Here is a 20,366-nt window from a genome sequence, read left to right on the forward strand (position 1 = left end):
CTTCAGATATTTGAGAATATGTCCAATATTTGGAAATAGAACGCAAATATTTTCTAACAAAATGACAAAGCACTGTACTTCCAGTCAGGTACCATGAAAACCAAAATGTGTTATAAGCATTCTACTGGGAGGCAAGAAGATCTATCTTTGAAAAATTTCAACCACTAGTAATGAATATTCATATGAACTAAACAGATTGAGATTTAGGCAAGCCTGCAATACTGTTTTCCTTCAGTAACAATATGCAAATGTCTGTACACGTAGGTTCTTGAAGAGAGAATGAAATTGGAGTGCAAGTGTCATGGAGTTTCAGGTTCCTGTACAACTAAGACCTGCTGGACAACACTTCCTAAATTCAGAGAGATTGGGTATATTTTGAAAGAGAAATACAATGCTGCTGTGCAAGTGGAGGTGGTACGAGCCAGTAGACTAAGGCAGCCAACCTTCCTGAAGATCAAGCAGATCAAGAGCTACCAGAAACCCATGGAAACAGATTTAGTGTATATCGAAAAGTCACCCAACTACTGTGAGGAAGATGCTTCCACAGGGAGTGTCGGTACCCAGGGACGACTCTGCAACCGTACTTCTCCCAATGCAGATGGGTGCGACATGATGTGCTGTGGAAGAGGATACAACACACACCAGTACACCAAGGTGTGGCAATGTAATTGCAAATTCCACTGGTGCTGCTTTGTGAAGTGCAACACATGTAGCGAGAGGACAGAGGTGTTCACCTGCAAATAATGGCATCATGTGCAAATGAACAGAACAAATCCCCACGAGTGACGAAAGTGGAGTACAACAAACAACGACAGCATCATTTTGCACATCTAATCTTCTTTGGGGAAAAAAAATAAACAACCACCATCACAACAACCACTCCCTCCCCACAATTTACACTTCAAAGGATGGCATATTATGGCTGGCTGGCTGTTGTAACTGCTTTGGAAACAAGGGCAACAGGATTAAGGTGATGTCGACAACCACATGAAACACTCTTTATTTTTCTCTCTCTTTTTTTTTTTTCCTAAACTACAATCTGGGTGTTGCAGAGTTTTCCTAGTAAGCGTTTTAAGTTATACATATCAGAGAAGCTCATTGCAATGTAGCTCTGATAAAATTTAAAGGAAAAAGACACTTTCTTTTATTTTACAACAAAAAACCACCAAGCCCTGTGCAAATAAAGACTTTTTTTAAGGAAGTGAAAACTTTATTGAGTAGAACACAACAGTCTTGCGGCAAAACCCTGAATTTCTAACAAAGCAGGTAAAGAGAAAACAACTAGTAGGGAGACAAAACCTGTGGCAGAAATACTCCACTATTAGTTTGGAAAAAATAAAGTTCACAGAAGTACATCAGCTGCCAGTGACACTGGAACTCTGAATGAACATTAAAAATAATTATTTATGTTTTTAATAGTATCAAAAAATTCTAAGCACTAACGGGTAGCTATGTCTTAATTCTGTACTAAATGTAAACTTATTGGAACTCTGACTCTATGATTTTTGTGTTTGGTTCTTCCTAAGTTCTTCAATGCTACTGATCTGTTGTCACTCCACTATTAGAAAGTTCAATTACTGTAGGCCTTAAGCAACTACCTGAACTTTGCAAAAAGATCATGCGAAACTGTGGTTACAAATGCTTGATAAAGACTTTTCATGCTTGCCTCCTGAATAAAATGACTCCTTTTAGACTCAGGCTTAAGGCATGGAGTACCTGTCCTCAGCTCCTCATAGGGAGTTTTAGGATATAAATAATTGCTTCGACAAGTATCAAAGGTTTTGCTTTGCTGTCAAATGCACTGGCAGCATTTCCCAAGCAATGTATTTTGCCTTTAATGGTTAAAAGTTAATATTACCAACAGTTTTAAGTAACTTATGCTCAGTATGGACTGAGAAGTTAATAAAAGTATGGAAGCTGAGCTCTAGTTTGCTACAACCTGTAAGCTGTGGTGGCTTATGAGCATTAGAAAGCTAAAATTTGGGTCAGTTTGTGTTGTTATTCTATGGTTGGCAATAATGTACTCCAAGGTAAATACATGAATGTTTTACACAAACACTCAATTCTGATTTACACACCTTTTCCCTATGAGAGATTTTTAAAAAATCCTCAGACGTTTTACTACTGTAAAATCTAGTGGTTTGGTTTTAATCCCATATGCCCACTTACAACACGGCACACTTAATCACATAAATATTTGATTGTAGCAAAGGTCCCTATCCGATTTTCTGAAAACTTGGATTAAAAAAACTTCCTAATGTCTGAACATTCTGCATTTCTAGCTTTTGTTTAATTTTATTACTTTTACTGAGGGGATGCACAGCTGTAAGTCCTTCCCATCTGACATGGGAACACCTCCCACACATAGTGCTTCTGGGGCAAGGGGCTGGTGAAACTACTGCTCCAACTGCTCCCATGCTGGATATATGAATGAGCCAGGATTATCTTTGTAATTTATGGATCTGTATTTTCAAAAGTAACTAATCAGCTGGGGACCTTCATTCAAACACTCATGAGGATCTGCCTTTCTGAGCCCAAGCACTTACCCTCTGAAAGTCAGACCCCTTTGATGAGTCTCTCACTGAGCAATGAAAAACTGAAGAGCTTTTTTTTTTTTTTTTGGTTTTGCTATTGATTTCTAAATATCAGCTAGAAATTCAGACTCAGCCTTGGCATGAATGAGTGCTAGCCCACAGAAGTCAACAGCCCCCCCCCAAAAATGCTAGTCACTCCATATACTTTAAAGTCCCTTTGATTCATGGGTATTGTTGTTGAATAATAGTGATATACTGTACTTTCACAACGTCCTTGACAAGAAGCAAATAAAGCTCCGAAGCACAGTAATGCTCAGTCTTGTGGTACTATATGCTGTAAATATATTAGAATAGTATTTGTTAAGTACAATTGAGGAATCCAATTAAGTTATATTATTGTATATCGTTTTAATGTCTATAGAGTATTTTAAATTATTGTGAACTACACTGCGTTAAAAAAGAAAAAAAAAGGTTATATATTATAACACCAACCACTCTGAAAAGTGGACCAAAGTGACACTTTCTCCTCATTTTTTACATACCCCTATTACGAATAGCCCTGCTGGCTATTACAACACCATGGTAAGAGTCCTATGACAAGACTAGGTGTCCAGAATATAATGATTCAGAGCATGAGCTTTGCTCATGTGGGGGTGCAGCATTCAGAAAGGTACTATATGGCACAGAGTCTGACCACAAAGAAGCATGGAGTTTGAACTATGTTCCAAGATAAAGTAGTTTTAGTCAGAATACACCATTACCACTAATGTACTGAAGTATCCCCCCCAAAAGGTGACTTTTAAATGAAGGTGTCTATGAACACAAGTGGGTTATATACAATTTTCATTTTAAAAAATGTAGTTTGGTGTCAAAGAACTGTGACAATAGAGGTTAGAATACAACCAGCAACACAATGTGGTTTAACCATACCTTAGCCATGACAAAATTCAAAATACTGTATGTTATTAAAGAATTTAAGAGACAAATTTGTTTACTATGTTAATGTTTATGGCAAGCAGAAAACAAAAGATGAAATGTGTTTCCATTAAAATTTATTTTTTCCCCTTCTAGTTCTCTTTCTTTATGTTTGTTGTTCATTTAGAAAAAAAGAAATAAGGTAACAAGACATTATGCAAAGGCCATTTGTGTGTAGGGTTCTCTGGGTGAAAAATGATAGGCAGATTCCCAGTCCAAGGCATTTTTTGTGCTTTGTGAGAAAGAGTAATAAATGTGCCTGTGTCTAGTGTCAAACTCCGAAGTCATCTATCTACATCATCAGTAGAGAGAAACTGGAACAAGCACCAACCTTGCTCCTACCAGAGACTTTGCTTGCTCAAATGAGGTGGTGGGAAAGCTAAAGAAAATGTACAACTTTTGTTATATTTGCCCCTTGGGGAAGATACTCAGCTAGTGATAAAGGTATAGCCAAATTCCACAAAAATTAAGTCCAAAATAATTTCATTAAAATGAACTGAGTTGCCCTGGATTTATAGCAGTATAAGAATGCACAGCATTTTACCCACAGATGCCAAAGAAAACACTGCACCTTCTTTCTAATTACATTGCGGGACACTTGTTAATAGTGCTGCAGGAAGTTTTTATAGCAAATGGTAATATTACATTTGTTTCTACAATGACATGTGGGAAGTAAATGAAACATCAAAAAGTTTGCAAATCTTTTAACAAATCTAAAGAATGTTATGAGTAGGTCACTTAAAATTTCAAACGTATTTTCATGGATTTCTTTCTTAGTTTAAGGTTAAAACTCCAAAGTGATATCGAACATAACAAATACAGACCTTCCCAAGCAAATTGGCTGATGTGCCTTTCACTACTGAAGGCACTGTTGGTGTTCAATAGAAAACACTTTCTATAAAGCCAGAGATAATTTTCATTCATTGCAATTTTCACAACTGGACAGAATAACTGCACATTTCCTTTCCAATCCTGCAGACCTTTTGTTGCAATGACAGTTCCCACAGCGAAGACGGTATAGTAAGTGGTACAGTAAAGACCCAACATTCTTGTCTCCAAGCGATGGCCACAATGAGATGTGGGATGTACACAGCTAAAACTATGTGTAAGGGAAGAAAACATCAAAGTTGGAAAGGCAGAGGAAGTTGTAAGCAATTTTAGTTTCTGATACTGATACTGTAAGAAACCTCCTGCACGCAAAACAAACCGCATTGTAGGCTGAACTTCACCCACAAACATTTTTCTCCTTGTATCTGAAGTCCCTGTCTGCATATCTGCAAATCCAGACTGTTTTGTTGGAGAACAAGCACACACAAATGCTGGCAAGTATTTTCCTTTTGGCATTTTAGGGATCATTTGGAATCATGTGGGGGGGGGTCAATGGGACAATGTTGGGGATCATTTTCTGACAGGGGAGATACAGTTGCAAATTTAAAATTTGCATCTCATTTTTAAAATTAAGATCTAGTTTGTTTTTTTTTTCCCCTGCACATTCCTGCAGTACATCTTTAAAAGACTTGTTTAGTGAAAAATAAAGTTTTCAGACAATATGTGGTTGTTGGTTATAATGTGTTCCCCAAAATGCTGAGGCAGTGGGAATAATACTGCTGTAAACTAAAAATCTTCAGTCATGTTATTTTTACTGAAAGCAACACACTAAATATTACCTGTTTGTAGATATTGGTGTGATTCTGTTTTATAGGACAGTCTTTTCCGTAACTGGGTACTATGAAAGAAGAAAAAAATGGGAATAATAAATTTTACTTTAGTATCTGGGCCCTCTTATTATTCCTGTAAACAGACTGTAAGATCAATAAGGAACCAGTTTGATAACATTTAAACTTGTGCATGGGTATTAAAAATTATTTAAATATTTGTTCCATTGGCAATCCCAAACAAATGGCACCCCAACAGACATTAGAAATGTTTGCATGGAAAGCCAGCTGAACGATTAGCCTTTGCCCTCATTTGCCCAGCAATTTAGCAGAAAACTAGCATGTTAGATCCCATACAACTAAAAGGAATTCCCAAGGAGATTACAAGATTTTGATCTTATTGTTTAATTCCTGTGGCTGACAATGAAAAGGAGCATTCCCTCAGTCTTTGGGTAAAGGGAAACCCATAGGCATTTGGAAGACTTAAAAGACTAAAAGACAAGCTGAGGGAACTGACAGCCTCTCTGGACTCTCTTCTCAAGATGGAGAGCAAACTTGCTCTGGGGGAGGCGTTAGTTCAGCTCTGACAGACCCTTTCCTCCGTCTCAAAACTACAACCCCAGGGAGGCATGCCAGATAATTTAGCCGCTGAAATTAATCACCAAAAATTGCATTGTGTGAATGAACTCCCATTTTCCCTCTACGGTTTGCCTCAGCTGCTCTTGGGCACTAATTATATTTTCCTTTAGTCTATTTCTAGCTGCAAGCTTTATGATTTCATGTGTTGTGGAAAAGACACTGTATTATATCAGTGAAATTTGCTTTGCTCTTCCCTTTTACTGCTACCCTGTTCTCATGTCTTCCAACCAATCTCTGACTCCTGATTTTACGCATGAACTATTTCCCCGTGGAACTGATTTCAAAGAGAATTGTAAAAAAAGGTCTATTATCCAGTGATTTGATGAGGCATTTTCCTACAAAGTGGCTTATTTATGACATTGACTTCCTCTTAAGGTTTGTGCTGTGCAGAGAACTTTAATCCACTGGGTGAAGATTTAATAGTATTATGACACTGGTTGTAAAGTACCCTAGTGGATATGCATTGCAATGCTCTCCTGGTTATGTCATCAGAGTGCATCCAGGCTATGCCGAAATGTTTTTTCAGCAGCTGCATCCCAATTGCCTGTATAGATTTCACCCTGCCATTGAAGCTGAGTTCAGCCTACAAACTTGGCTTGTTCAAAAGGCAGTGAAATTTAATGGTTGCATATTCACAGTAATGCCAGCCATCACACAGAATATGGTTACTTGTCTCAGCATCTTCCTGGACTAAATATTATATCCTTTAAGAATGAAGAAATATATATAAAACTACTTAAAAAATATCAACCTACTCAAAGAGAGGAAAAAAGGCACTCCCCAAATTGCATCGCATATCCCAAATAAAAAGCCTAATAAGCGCACACATCATAAACCTATTTCCCCCCCCACTATTATATGTAAATATATTCAAAATACATAAATACATGCGTGTGTGTGTACTTGAAAAATACACACTGCAGATATTCATAACAATTTCTCTGTGATTGTTCCTATTTTTTTCCCTTTTCAAGGGCAGTGGATTTTGTGCTCTCTTACTGGAATACAAGGATACAAATTTTCTGCATTTCCTTCCAGATGTATTGTGTCATCAGCACCATAATAACACCTGATAACATTTCTTTCTTTCATTTGTAGGTCTTTTTGTTTGTTCATCTCAAAGAAAAGCAAAAAAAAAGCTCTTATTTTGCAATTGGAGAAAGTGGAAATGTGTGAAACCTCCTCCTGCCCCCTTCACCTACTCAGGAAGAGGAGTCAGCCTAATTTAGCTCTAAACCACTTGCCAAAGGCCCCAGTGAAAGTGAAGAGCTAGAGCTACAACTCGGATGCCCTGGTTTTCGGTCTGGGGTTCTACCTGCTGTGGTTACAGCAATGCACAGGAGTGTCAGTTGTGATGAATATACTTCTATTGGCAAGCACCTCACCACTCGTCTTTCTTATCTCTCTCTCTAAAAGATAAGCTACTTAATATTTGCCCCTGGCTGGTATCAACGAATGTGTCATGATATGCACTTACTTTGCACCCTTGTTAACCTTTTGAGCAGAGGCAGGCACTTTCAGTCAGAAAATCATCACTGGTATGCTCTGTTAGTACATTTACAGTAATGAGTCAGATAAATGCTTTCTGTTTTTGAAAGGCTAGAAACAATGCAGCAGGACAGGTTTGTCCACCCATTGCATTTTGTTCCAGCAATTCTGGTGCAGAGCTGCATCTGGGATCAAATAGTCTTAGGAAGCCAACATGCCAAGCTTGAACAGCAGGCTAATGTAAATGTATAATGGCGTGGGAAAAAGTCTTTTGTTTGCTAATATTACGTGATACAGAATATCTGTTGTTCAGGACAAGGAACCAGAGAGTTGTTGGATTACATTCATAAATGCCCAGTTGTCTTTTTTTTCAGTGCATAGGTTGCTTTCCTCTCTGTGCACTTGTTTATGTCATGCAGTGAGACTTTAGAAGTGTTTAACTAAGTAAATGCATTAATAAACTTATCACTTAAAGGACAAAATAAAAAAAATAGCATTTAGTGGGAATCTAAGCAAGAAATACCTGGGGACGGGTCACAGCAGCATGGTAAGAAAATACGTGCTTTGGAAGTTTCAGCTGACTATCTAATCCAAACCACTCCTGGAGGAAGAAGAAAGAATGAGGAAGTCAGTTTGCGGTCACCAGCTTCTCTGCCTACGATACGCAATACATAATTATTACAGGGCCACAGTTCAAACCAGCTTTTGACAAATGAACTACTAAGAGTTTTCTCTGCATGTTTTCTATTCAAGTGTGTTTAGTTGTAAATACTTGGTTCTAATGGCATTTTCTTAGTCAAACAGAGCCACTCCTAAGCATTAATAATACATTTATTCTTGGTATAAGCCTCTAAACAAGATTCTTTTATTCAAGTTGAATATCCTGGATTTTTTCACCCAAGCTAATTTTGACCAACTGTTTCCCTAGCACTCTTTGCCTCCAAACCCTTTGCAACAGTCCACATATTCTGTGCTAAAATGCATGAAATAGAAATAATCCCTGTGATATCCAATAAAATTATGAAATTAATATTATAAAAGGAAAAAGTAACAGCAGAAGCATACAGGCATCAGTTCAGAACACAAAATGTATTTGCTCCTAAGGACTTCAAGCTTTTCTAGTTTCTAGGTTCATAAAGCAGAAAATCCTGAGTGCGTGTATGTTCCTATTAGTTCATCCAGAGATATCGCCATTCTAGAAATATCTGTAAATACCAACTTTCAGTCCCAAAAACTTGAAGTAGAAAGTGAGGAGCCATAAACACTTTCTGGTAGTGTGTGATTTGACTGTTTTTTTTTTAATCTGAATATTGAAATTATAATGTACATTTGGAAAATGTTTATTTTTAATTAGTGCATACTTTTCACATTATGTAATGTTTAAAAATGAGGGGCCGTACTTCATTTAAATACTTTTTACAAGCCGGTCATATGGCACTTTAGTGATGGCTCCCTGAAGTGTAAATTAAGATTTGATAAGTCAGAGTTGCCCGCAATGCCCTTCTCTCTAAATTGCAGAGATATGGATTTTCTGGGTGGATGGTTTGGTGGATAACAAACTCTTTGGATGGTTGTATTCAGAGAGTACTGGTCAATGGCTCAAAGTCCAGATGGAGATCCATGACAAGTGGTGTCCCTCAGGGGTCTGTACTGGGACCAGTGCTGTTTAATATCTTCATCAATTATGCAGACAGGGAGATTGAGCGCACCCTCAGCAAATTTGCAGATGACACCAAACTGAATGGTGCAGTTGTCACACCAGAAGGACAAGATGTCATCCAGAGGGACCAGGACAAGCTGGAGAAGTGGACCTGTGTGAACCTCATGAGGTTCAAGAAGACCAAGAGAAAGGTCCTACACCTGGGTCAAAGTCATGCCCCATTTCAATACAGGCTGAGGGATGATGTGATTGAGCGCTGCCCTGCAGAGGACTTCGGGGTGCTGGTTGATGAGAAGACCGACATGAGCCAGCAATGTCCGCTCACAGCCCAGAAGAACAACTGTATCCTGGGCTGCACCAAAAGAAGCGTGGCCAGCAGGTTGAGGGAGGTGATTCTACCCCTCTGTTCCTCTCTTGTGCAATCCCACCTGGAGTACTGTGTTCAGTTCTGGAATCTTCAACATAAGGATGTGGAGCTGTTGGAATGGATCCAGAGGAAGTCAGAGGGCTCCCATATGAGAACAGGCTGAGAGAGATTATTCAGCTTGGAGAGGAGAAGGCTCCAAGGTGACCTTATAGTGACCTTCCAGTACCTGAAGGGGCTTCAGGAAAGCTGGGGAGGAACTGTTTACAAAGGCTTGTAGTGATAGGACTAGGGGCAATGGGGAGAAACTGCAGACTAGATATGAGGAAGAATTTCTTCATGATGAGGGTGGTGAGGCACTGGCACAGATTGCCCAGGGAAGCTGTGGCTGCCCCATCCCTGGAGGTGTTCAAGGCCAGGTTAGATGGGGCTTTGGCAGCCTGGTCTGGTGGGATGTATCCCTGCCCATGGCTGGGGAGTACTAAATGATCTTTAAGGTGCCTTTCAACCCAAACCATTCTATTATTCTATGATACTATGATTCTATGATTCTATGATTAGTGTTTTAACCCTTTTTATAGTATTTGACTATGTATGAGCAACTCAATATGTACATGTAAGACACTCTTAGCGGAAGTGACAGCATTGACAATTTTTCTCTTTGGGCATTCCTCTTGCCTTTTTCTCCCAATATTTAATTATCCACCAGAGAAAAGAGCAAACAGAACTAAATTTGTTTTAAAAATGGGTGCTTTACCAAGGTCCTCCATTTGCTTTTCTTTAAAAAAGAAAAAAGTGCTTACTTTTACACTTAAAACCTTTTGCATTCAAGAGATGCCTCTCTTCCCTAGATGGATTCACTTGAGCTTCTTTCTCCACTTCAGCTTTATAGCTAGCTACACTCCCTCACAATCTGATGCCTTTTCAAATGTCTCTGCTCACGCTGAGACAGATCCAAAAAGTACTTTTAGAGGGTGTTGGCCACAATCCTGAAAGCCTTTCTGCTGGCACTTCAGAGCAGTGAAGTGTTTGCCTGCTTCCACCATCTCCAGCTGAAAGAGAACTGAGCTTACCCTTCAACCATGGATGACCGTAAGATAAGTCATATCAGTTTAAGGAGCAATAAATTAAATCTGACCCTCCTCAAACTCTTAAAACTTGTCAAAGGTGACAGTTATCACCAAAATTCAGTTCTGACTCTATGCCTGGCAGGGCTAGACTAGGAGATGCCGTGACCTAAATGACAGGGTTTTCCAAGTCCAGATTCAAAAGCAATTAAATGCCTCTAAATCTCACTGTGGAACACCTTTCCCTAAATATCCCATTTTAGTTTTGAAAATTTTGAAACTCTTTTTGTTTAAAAACTTTGTGTGATTTCCATGTTTTACTACCCTTCAGTAATTCAGCTACTGAAAAAAGACTTCTTAAAAAGGGATTTTCAGGGCTAATCTTAAAATGATAATGCAGTTCACACACTCAACAGAAGCACCAGAAAGAACAAAAAAATGATAAAAGCAGCCAAATGAAGATTAAAAAAGAGAAACTACTGAAAAGATGGAGTCTCTGCAGAACTGTAATTTTAGCACAGAATCTGCTTAGTATATACTTGCAACGGTTACAAGGGTGGCATGGTTACACATATTCATCTGTCCTATAAAACGTTCACACACTGACCTTGGTTGGAAAAAAATCCCAAACCTTTGAGATAACTTTACAAAACGTTTTCTTTGCTGAAAAAGGATATGTTAATCAGGACCAAAGTAAGACAGAGTTGCGATGAATCTCTCAAATTGATCATAAGAATGGGAGTCTAGCAAGTCAGAAAACTTTTCAGAATAGGCTTCTTCAATGTCTTAATTTTTATTTAATTTCAATTATATATTTTTATATGTTTAGTCTAAAAGCTAAAAAAAGAAAAAGAAAACAAGAAACAAAAGATTACACTATTATCAGAATGAAGTAAATTGGCGGGTCCAAACCAGACCCCACATTAGACCCAAGAAATCCCAGAACTATACATTTTTTTCTCTTGAAAAGAGAACATTTTTGAGGATTTTTTGTGTGTGTGTGTGATGGGAAAACAATTTTACTTCTGTTTTAAGGAGTATGTTTTCTTTTTGAACATTTCTGTTTAAATAATTGTGTTCATAATCTTTCTACTCCTACTTTGGCAAAGAACCCAGTCTTGTGACAATGGTGGAGTTCCATATTTGTGTTCCAAAAGAAGACAGCTCCTTCTTTTCTTCTCTCCAAGCCTTCTCAGGCTTATATATGCTATTTAATTTAAATATTTTTTTATCCATATATTTATGCTATATATGTGCTATATGTTTTAAGATGTCATTCTTCCAAGTTCAGACCCCTGAAACAAACAAAACTGGAATACACCGTCTTCTTCAACTTAGATAAATATATAAGATCAAAAGGTTTTAAAAACTTTAAAAAGGCAATGAGAATATAAAGGAAAAAAACGAACAACACAGAAGCCTAATACTAAAACAAAGCCATGCTGTCACATCCTATCACAGTTTTAAAATAAACAGAAGTGATTAAATATGAGCTGATTGGCCAGATTTAAGATCTCATTTTGTGAACTATTGCCCAATGACTACATAGTTTTCCCTTTTCCTTCATTCAGAAAACCCTGGTAAAACTGCATCCTGACGTCAGGTGTAGCAGAGGACATGTCAGGGAGAACAAATCAAACCTGGGAAGCCAGCAAGCACACGCTAGGTGTAGCAATGCACAGAATTACCAGGCTTTTTTAACATCATAGCAATCATTTGCAAACCTCAAAAGTACTCATGCCAACAGCTATACCGTAGGCAATTCATAGTTATTTTCAGCCATGAAAACTGCTTAACTTCTCTGTGCTATTTTTGCATCCTCTGGGGGAGAACAGGGTAGAAGGCATGTCTCCAAGACTTCATTTTGAGAGCTACAGGCAATCTGCTGGAAAATGAGCCCTCCAGCACTGGTGTGGTCATTTCTGCTTATCATGGCATCAGCTCAGCAGAACACTTGATGGCCAACAATGGAGAAATCATTTAAGAGAGAGGAGCAAGATGCAGTTGGTGCCCAAGCACAGAGTTCTCAAGTGATACTGCAGCCCTGTTGCAATGCCACCAGCTCCCTACTGAATCCCACAATATTTACCCTCTATCAACTGGAAAACCTTGGGATGTATTTGTTTTCTTGGTGCTCTCCCAAATGCTGGCATCAAGTGTTTTTGTTTTCAAGACCAGTAACAAATCAGTGCAAAATAAACATGCTGCCATGATAGCATGTTGTTAAACATCTTCAGCACGGGTTGCAGTCACTCCAAGTGTGGGTAAAGCAAACAAACAAATCAACCACCACCCCCAGCTGATAATGTAAATATTCAATTTGTGTCATTTTGGCAGTGGCATGTGCCAAGAAATCAAAAGCACAAGGGACCAGACTGGGATTGCTGCCCTTAGAAGGCTGCCCTGTTGCCAGCAAACAGCCACGGCACGGACCAAGGAGCTGGAGAGGCATAAGCCCAGCTTGCAGCACACCTCACCACCTTGCTTGCAGCTCGCGCTGAGGAGATCATGTTTGCATATTCAGGCCATGAATAAAGGCAAAATATTCCAAACTATTTTAATATAAATACAGGAGCGTCCATGGCTAACCACCGTGGCAGTTTGACTGGGATGACTGCCAAGGAACAAATTTAATGCAATGTGTTTCATTTACTCCTAAACAATGGGTAAATGGCACTCTCTTGCTGTTTAAATGGCATACCCACTGCTGTCTACGTGTCTGCCCACAGGTGTTATGCAGTATGAACACTTACCGTCTGTTAACATAAATTTGTTCGCTTGTGTTTGCTTCCCTCTTCCAGCCTGGCTGCTAAGTCCATGAAAGGTCTTGAGCTAAACAAGTACAAACATTGCTTGCAAAGTGTGTAGGCAGCAATTAAAGCACGCCAAGGTAGGGTGTAGCGTTTTAATTGCACTGGCTGCTGGCCAAGGACCTGCAGAAGTGAACTGTGCTTCCCCAGCCAGGCAGGAGGAAGGAGGAAGAATTTCCTTTGTGTGTCTAATGTGCTGCTATTGACAGCACTCCTTCATGTCAGAGCTGTGCCCTTGCCCACACATATCTACCTGCCAGTGGATATTCACGTCTGTTCTTAAAATCTGCCTTCACTACAGCCATTCTTGCAACCATATTAAACACTAGTAACAGCTCCATTTGTTCCCCAGAAACGATTTGCAACTGGCAAACCAGCTGCTATTGGAGCAAGTTTATTACCTTATTTAAGCAAACATTGATGACTCTGTTGACTTTGCAGTATTCATGAAAATTCAATGTCAAAAAGAAAACAGAGAGAATATTTTGCTGTTACACCGTAACAGGAGGAAAAAAATAATTCAAATATTTAACTAAGATATTGGATCATTTAATCAGCTTAAAAATGAACATGCACAGATACAGTTTGCTGAATTTTAACTATAATGTTTTGTACCTTCTGGGACAAAACCCTGGCATAATAAGGCTGTTAGGTAGCAAAGTAATGTGTTGATTCTGTGAGTTTTTCTTTCTAGTATTTTTTTTTTCATCTATTTAATGCATACCATATGATAAGGAAATAGATTCAGCTCATATAGCTTTTCCTTTGGACACAAACGTGGAAAAAATAATACAAATCCCATGGTTCACTGCAGTGCTCCCCAAACTTTCATCTTTCTGTTTGTTGTTCTATAGCTGTGAGATAACTAGAAGTGCATCTTGGATATTGGCATAAATTGTATGCATAATTCAGTACAAACTGAATTGTTTATAAACATCAAACTTCATTTATAGCTCTTTCACACACACACATCACTATAGAAACAGTAATTGCCATGCTATTAGGATGCAATTTCTCTGTGCACTGAAGAAGAATGGCAATTTATCTGCATCTAGGTGGTTTCACGTTACTGTTTTGTGGTCACAAATCTCCCCTCCCAAACATCTTTTGGATGTGAAATTAGTTTCAATTACTGAAGAAAAGATTAGATCAATACAAAAGTGAATCAATTTGAAACAGAAGAACATGCAAAACCACTGCAATTATTGCACAGGAGTGATGTGTACTATTCAGTGGTGGGGATTCAAAGACAAATTCAGGAATTTCAAGCCCAGTTGAAGGTCACTGTAGCCAAATGTTTCCCACCTTGTCATTGTGGATGGTCAATAGTTGCTGCCATCTGCTTGCTGCCTAGCAGTCTAAATTAAGTACTATAGCATTCATTACAGTTTCAAAAGGTTAAAAAATTGGCATGAAGAGACATAGTTGTTTATAATTCTTATAGTGAGATCAGGATTGAATGAACCAGAGAAATATTTTCCCTCCTTAAAGAAGATGTATATTTAGTATCACTATTTAAGTGTAAATAGAGTTTTATCAGAAGAGTATAAAGGCAGAGTTTCTAAAGAATATTATGCCTACACATGGAGATAAGCATCTACTGAGATTTTAAACAAAATGTATAACTAAGAATATAAGGCATTAAGATGACTGCTTTCCCTAGGCATTTGAAATGGAAGCTGTAATATAAAGAAACATATTCTTAACCCTGATAGTCTTGATGACAAGATTATCACATCTTGGCAATAACAGCTTCCTACTTGGTCATCCCTGCACTAAAAGATCCCTTTAAGAGAGCAGAAAATGGATCATGATTATGACAGCATCATACCAGACTGTATTAAGCCATGGGTGGAATTTAGCATATATGCTTTAACGTGAGAAAACATAATAAAACTCTTAGCTGAAATTATCAGTTGTCTCAACCAAGATGTCTGAGAGTGGGCTTACAGATCCTTGTAATTTTGATTAAAGGTTCATGCTGAGGCTAATTTTGCAATATTACTGCAGGCAAAGCTCCCAGAGATATTAATTCAGAGTCACAAGGTTACTCCATAAAATTGTATGTAGAAAGTCCCATTATTGCAAGAATTAAATTAATCCCCAGTTAGATTTCCTATGAACTGACCTGCATTCTGTCTTATTGAAAAGTGCTCCTGAATTCAGAATGGAACATTCCTTTGTGCAATCCATCCTAATAACATTGAAACCAGAATGACTTCTGTATTTCTGACAGAGGGTCTTTCTCAGAAGTGGGGAAAAATGTCTTCTCTCTCCTCGCACATGGAAATGTTGCAAAGTACTTTGGGAGATTAAAAAAAAACCCCAAACCTGCTCAAGTAAACACAGGGTATAATTATCATCATCTGTCATCTCCACAAATCCATACATTTTATATTCCACTTAAAACAGAAAAAAAAAATCCTCAGTGGGATGTCTTCCAGCGAACCAATTTAGCTAATGAGAGTGAATATCAATGACTGCTAGCTAATCAGAATGGTATTAGCATAAATTTTACTTAATGAGGACATATTTGTCTGGTGCCAGGAGCAAAATGGTACTGAGCTAGAGCATAAAATGCACAGGATGGGTAAGTCTCAGCTAAAAAAAAAAAAAGGAAAAAACCCAAGAAAAACCTACAAATATACAGAAAAGCATCTGAGGTCACTGTTACACTAGAACTTTTTATGCAGCCTGGATATTAACCTCACTTGAATCTTTCCAAACTTTTTCATTATTGCAGAAACTTATCAACCCTTTAACTGTGATGAATTAAACACCCTGGGGAACAGCTTGACAAGAGATTCTATTGAACTCTTTTAACCTCATGTTGGTAGGTAGATCACTGAGGAAACTTGCTTTCTTTTTAATCTAAGACACACAATACACACGCTCTGCTGCACAAGGAAAGTATATATTTCCTTTGTCCATTGTGTAAAGTTCTCTTCTGAAAAATGCCCAAATATTACTCTCAGCTTCAAAACCAGCAATGTTACATTGCCCTCTGTCTGCCTGTGAGCGATCTCAGGCAGAAAATTCCCTTTGGCCGCTATTGTCTTGAAGGAGTTAAATTCCAGCAGCATCCAAGTGCTGTTATGCACACAGTGCTTCTTCCTTTTTATATAGGCTTCATATTAGGTAGTCTGAGAATTCTCCATGAACAATATGAAAGATTTTTGTCTACAGTAACATAAAGGGGCTAGAGGTCAATGCTCTCACAAAATATTTAATCTTGTGAAATGTTATTTGTAGTGTCATTCTTGTATATACCTGCTTTGAAATTCCTAACCTTAGATTCTTCTATGTAAAGGAATATAAGGCATAAGTGTTCTTACCTTTGATATGCTATAGGATCTAACAATATTTAACTGGTGAAGTCATTTTTGTTTCCAAACCTGTGTCTCAAATATGCTTGGGAACGTGGAAACTTACAATGCCCTTATTCATGACATCAAAATCAGTTCCATGGTAACACATTGTGATGACAAAATACACAGATTGCAAGGTCACAAGTCACACTTAAGGACAGGCAGGGGAGAAATTGTTAGTTTAATGAATAACATCAGCCAATTCCAATAGGAATAAAAATAAAGAAAAAAATAAAGTGCCCAAAGTAAACACCCTTAAATGCTCTTCAGAACCATTTCATCTTAAGTAGTTCTTCAAAGGCAGAAGGCTTCCAGAGCTTTCACTTCTGCAGCAAATAGAAGCCCACATTAAAAAGAAAAGATGTTGTGCACTAATGATGGCACTAGCGAAGCTTTTCCTCTATACACACAGAGAGAAACAGCAACTGCAAGGAAGAAATGTTAGCAGAAAAGGAATTAATTTATGTTAATTCTAGGCTAAAGCAACTAATGATCCATATGGCTTGCAAGGACTAGGTTTTAACACAGAGTGATGAGCCACTTATAAAGCTTGCATTTCCTTGGTCTGTAGCCAGGTATTTGGAATATTTCCATCATAGAAATCAGCAACTGCAGCTGTCGTACAGATCCTTCTAATGAACATGAAGTGATTCCCTCATTCCTTATTTACTGAACGCTGTATCACAAGAAACCAATTCAAATCTACAAGGTTTTAATATACACAGGCCACCTCTGAAATTTAAGCACTTTTGCTGCAGGGAACCTATTATATGTAGGTAAAAGAAATCTCTGCAAGTAGCTCATCATCTAAGTTGATAAAGCCTGCAAAAGAAGGAGAGGAAGGAAAAACACAAAAGACAAAATTGTCAGTCCAGTATCTGAACAAATGCCAGACACCTCTAAGAATTTGACATCACCATCAGATTTGCTTGGAACTTCTCAGGGCAACAATAGGAAAAAATTGGAATACATCAAGCAACTGAACCAGAAAACCCTGTGGTTAAGGGAATGTTCTTGGACGTGGCACGTCTTAAGCATTAGGCAGTTGGTCCATGAAGTTACTGTACAAAAAGTAACAAGAACACATTTGAATGAGTTTTTCCTCTAACTCTCATGATCAAAACCTTTTTTGAAATCGCAAATAAAATATATCATATACAATCTATTTGATGTGACTGTGTCATAAAATTGGCACCTATATTCTATGCTTGCCACAGTCTGAAAGGTCATGATAGGATAGAGTTCCTTTAACCTCATGTTGAAATAGCATCTTATATTTATTAGAAAAGACATTATTTTTTTGCCATATCATGGCAGACAACTCTATCCCAATTCATTCTTACAGAAACACTGACAGAATAGCCAAAAAACAAATTGCAACTTAAATTCCATAGATCAGAGCAAAAGATTTCAAAAGCTGGAGCATTTCAAAATAAATTGGGGAGCAGCATCTTTGATTTAATTTAAATGGCGTAAAATCACTGGATTATTCAAAAATAATGAAGCGTGCTTTGGTAAGACATTAACATTTTTAACATATTCCTGCTCTCTGGCAGCGAAGGGGATAGTAAAATTCCCTCGGTATTGTATAAAATGGCTTGACAGTTGCATACATACTTAACCACAGGTGGGGGGGTTCTTAATTTGGTGTCTATCATGTGATGCTTCATAAGCAAAGAATAGCAGGCCATGCTGCTTTTTTTCAATTGGGTTATGCTTTTACTCATTCTTCCTGCGTGTGAAAAGCATAACAGAGAACTAGTAGAGCAGAAGTAAGATGTGTTTTGTTAGTTGTCTGAAGCCCTGGGGCCCGGAACCGGATAAGTCCTGATATTATACCCTGGATTGAGTAGAATAAATCCATTTTGTTTCCTCCAAACATTTAGCCATTAAAAAAATATGAGATAGAAAAACAGACTTTGCTGTCTGCATGCCTTCTTGTAAAGCTTGTATTGTGAAAATGTCAGAATCATTAGGTCATTGGCATATATTTTGCAAGCTAATGCTTCTACTTTAATTCTCACTGGGGACTGCATGTCTGCTTTTCAAATAAAACCCAGACTGAAGAAGGTGAAGAGAGCTTAAAATTATGCTGGTAACGCTCTGTGATGGCTGATAACACTTTTAGATATGAACAATTATTGAATATCAGCCATGGTTGATACAACCACAGCTTTTAAAACAACTACTCTAATAAGCCCCACAAAAATAATCGGTAAACATTAAAATTGCCTCATAATTATTTTTTGCTCCTTTTAAATAGAAACAGAGACATGTGATTGAACCAAGTTTTAAAATAAATGCAACATAAGAAGTAAATATAACGTGAAAAAATGCACACAGTAGGAGAAGTGCGAGAGTTCTCCTTCAGAGGAGACAAGTGGATGAATTTGCTTCTGAACCAGCAAAGACAGATGCAGAAGAAGTGGTCATGGAAACATAAGTCCCATTCCAAAAATAGTTACTCGTCCCTTAAAACATATATTGCTGACAAAATCTGGCACTCTTTGAAGAAAGAGGTTAATACTAGTAGACATAATAACACAGGTAGAAATACTCTGAACACTCTGCTTGTTACTCCTCTGCTTGAATGCATACTCCCCATTTCAGCGTTTCAGCTCTTTACAGACACACACATGCTTTCTTCTGCAATCAAGCGCAGAAGTGCCTCTACTTCCAAGAGAAACTGATTCCTCCACTTACCGTCTTGCCCTTGTAGAAGCTGAACTGGCTCCCTTGTATGAATCCTGCAGCCCTGCCAAAGGCTCCTGGGGGGCATTAGGGCAGGGTTACCCCCTCCAGTCTTTCCACCTTGAGCTTGGGTCTCTAATGAACTTCAATGAGCCAGTCAAAACCACTGAGTGCTACCTTGTTTAGCAGCATGGCCAGTTTAAACTGTATAAACTGTATATTTTGATAGCAATTTAAAAATCAACCCAGGTTTATTTGAGAATTAATTTAGTCAGCAGGCAAGTAGAGACCTTGAACCAACCTTCAAACAAACACAGGCTTTATTCTGAATTTCTGAACAAATCTGCAAGATAAACAAATCTCATGCAGTTTTTCTTTTCATTGTGGACCTATTGCACAGTCCTAACTATATGCAGATTTTTGGGTCTATTTTATATATTTCAGATCCGTATTTCGTGGTTGCACGCTCTATAACAATACTACAGGATATATCCTGACCAAACCTCAGAGGAACTCCATGTACTGCGACTGACTGGCTTCAAGTAACATTACTCCAAAACACAGGAAAATCAGCTGTGAACACAAAAAGGTGTCATTTCACCTGGAATTTTTCAAACTGCCCATTTAGCTTCCGAGAATTTTAATAGAGCAAAACTTTTCTGTAAACTTCTTTAAAGTGAAAATGAAAGACCCTAACAGATCATAGGCAATGCATAAGCCCAGTTCTGTAGCCATCAGAGCAGAAATCCATACTAAAAACTAATTCATGCTCTGATGTAGAAAACTTTTCAGGTTTTGCTGATCTCTTTCTTCAACCTGTTCTCATTTGTATTTATTTTCATCAAAATCAGTCTGGCTTCAACATAGTCTGTGTATCACAGACAAATACAGAAAAATTGTTCTGTATCATTCCTCTGAAACTCTAAGAATGAGAGTTGCATTATTCTGTACAAATAAAAGATAAGTTTACAGATACTCATCCTTTATCTGTAAGTGCCTCCCCCTTTCTACACTACAAAAATGGGTGAGATTATCCGTAAATATCTCATTATAAATGCAAAATTAAATTTTACTCACTACTGTTAGTGATTCATTCTTGTTCTTCAACTAATATT

General features: G+C 38.0%; 2 protein-coding genes across 5 annotated transcripts in view; one reads left to right on the forward strand and one right to left on the reverse strand.

Annotated features, from left to right (window-relative positions):
• The window catches only part of WNT7B (Wnt family member 7B), a 98,748-nt gene extending 97,592 nt beyond the window's left edge, over positions 1-1,156 (forward strand). For all 4 annotated transcript variants that reach the window (XM_069863399.1, XM_069863390.1, XM_069863381.1 and 1 more), the window contains one exon: positions 265-1,156. In XM_069863399.1, the coding sequence (XP_069719500.1) occupies positions 265-744 (480 nt within the window). In that variant the 3' untranslated portion in view covers positions 745-1,156. The remainder of the gene's footprint in view (positions 1-264) is intronic.
• Positions 1-20,366, reverse strand: part of ATXN10 (ataxin 10) — a 351,563-nt gene that overhangs the window by 153,556 nt on the left and 177,641 nt on the right. The window lies entirely within an intron of this gene.

Source organism: Phaenicophaeus curvirostris, chromosome 1, assembly GCF_032191515.1.
Source record: "Phaenicophaeus curvirostris isolate KB17595 chromosome 1, BPBGC_Pcur_1.0, whole genome shotgun sequence".
In the NCBI taxonomy this organism is placed as follows: Eukaryota; Metazoa; Chordata; class Aves; order Cuculiformes; family Cuculidae; genus Phaenicophaeus; species Phaenicophaeus curvirostris.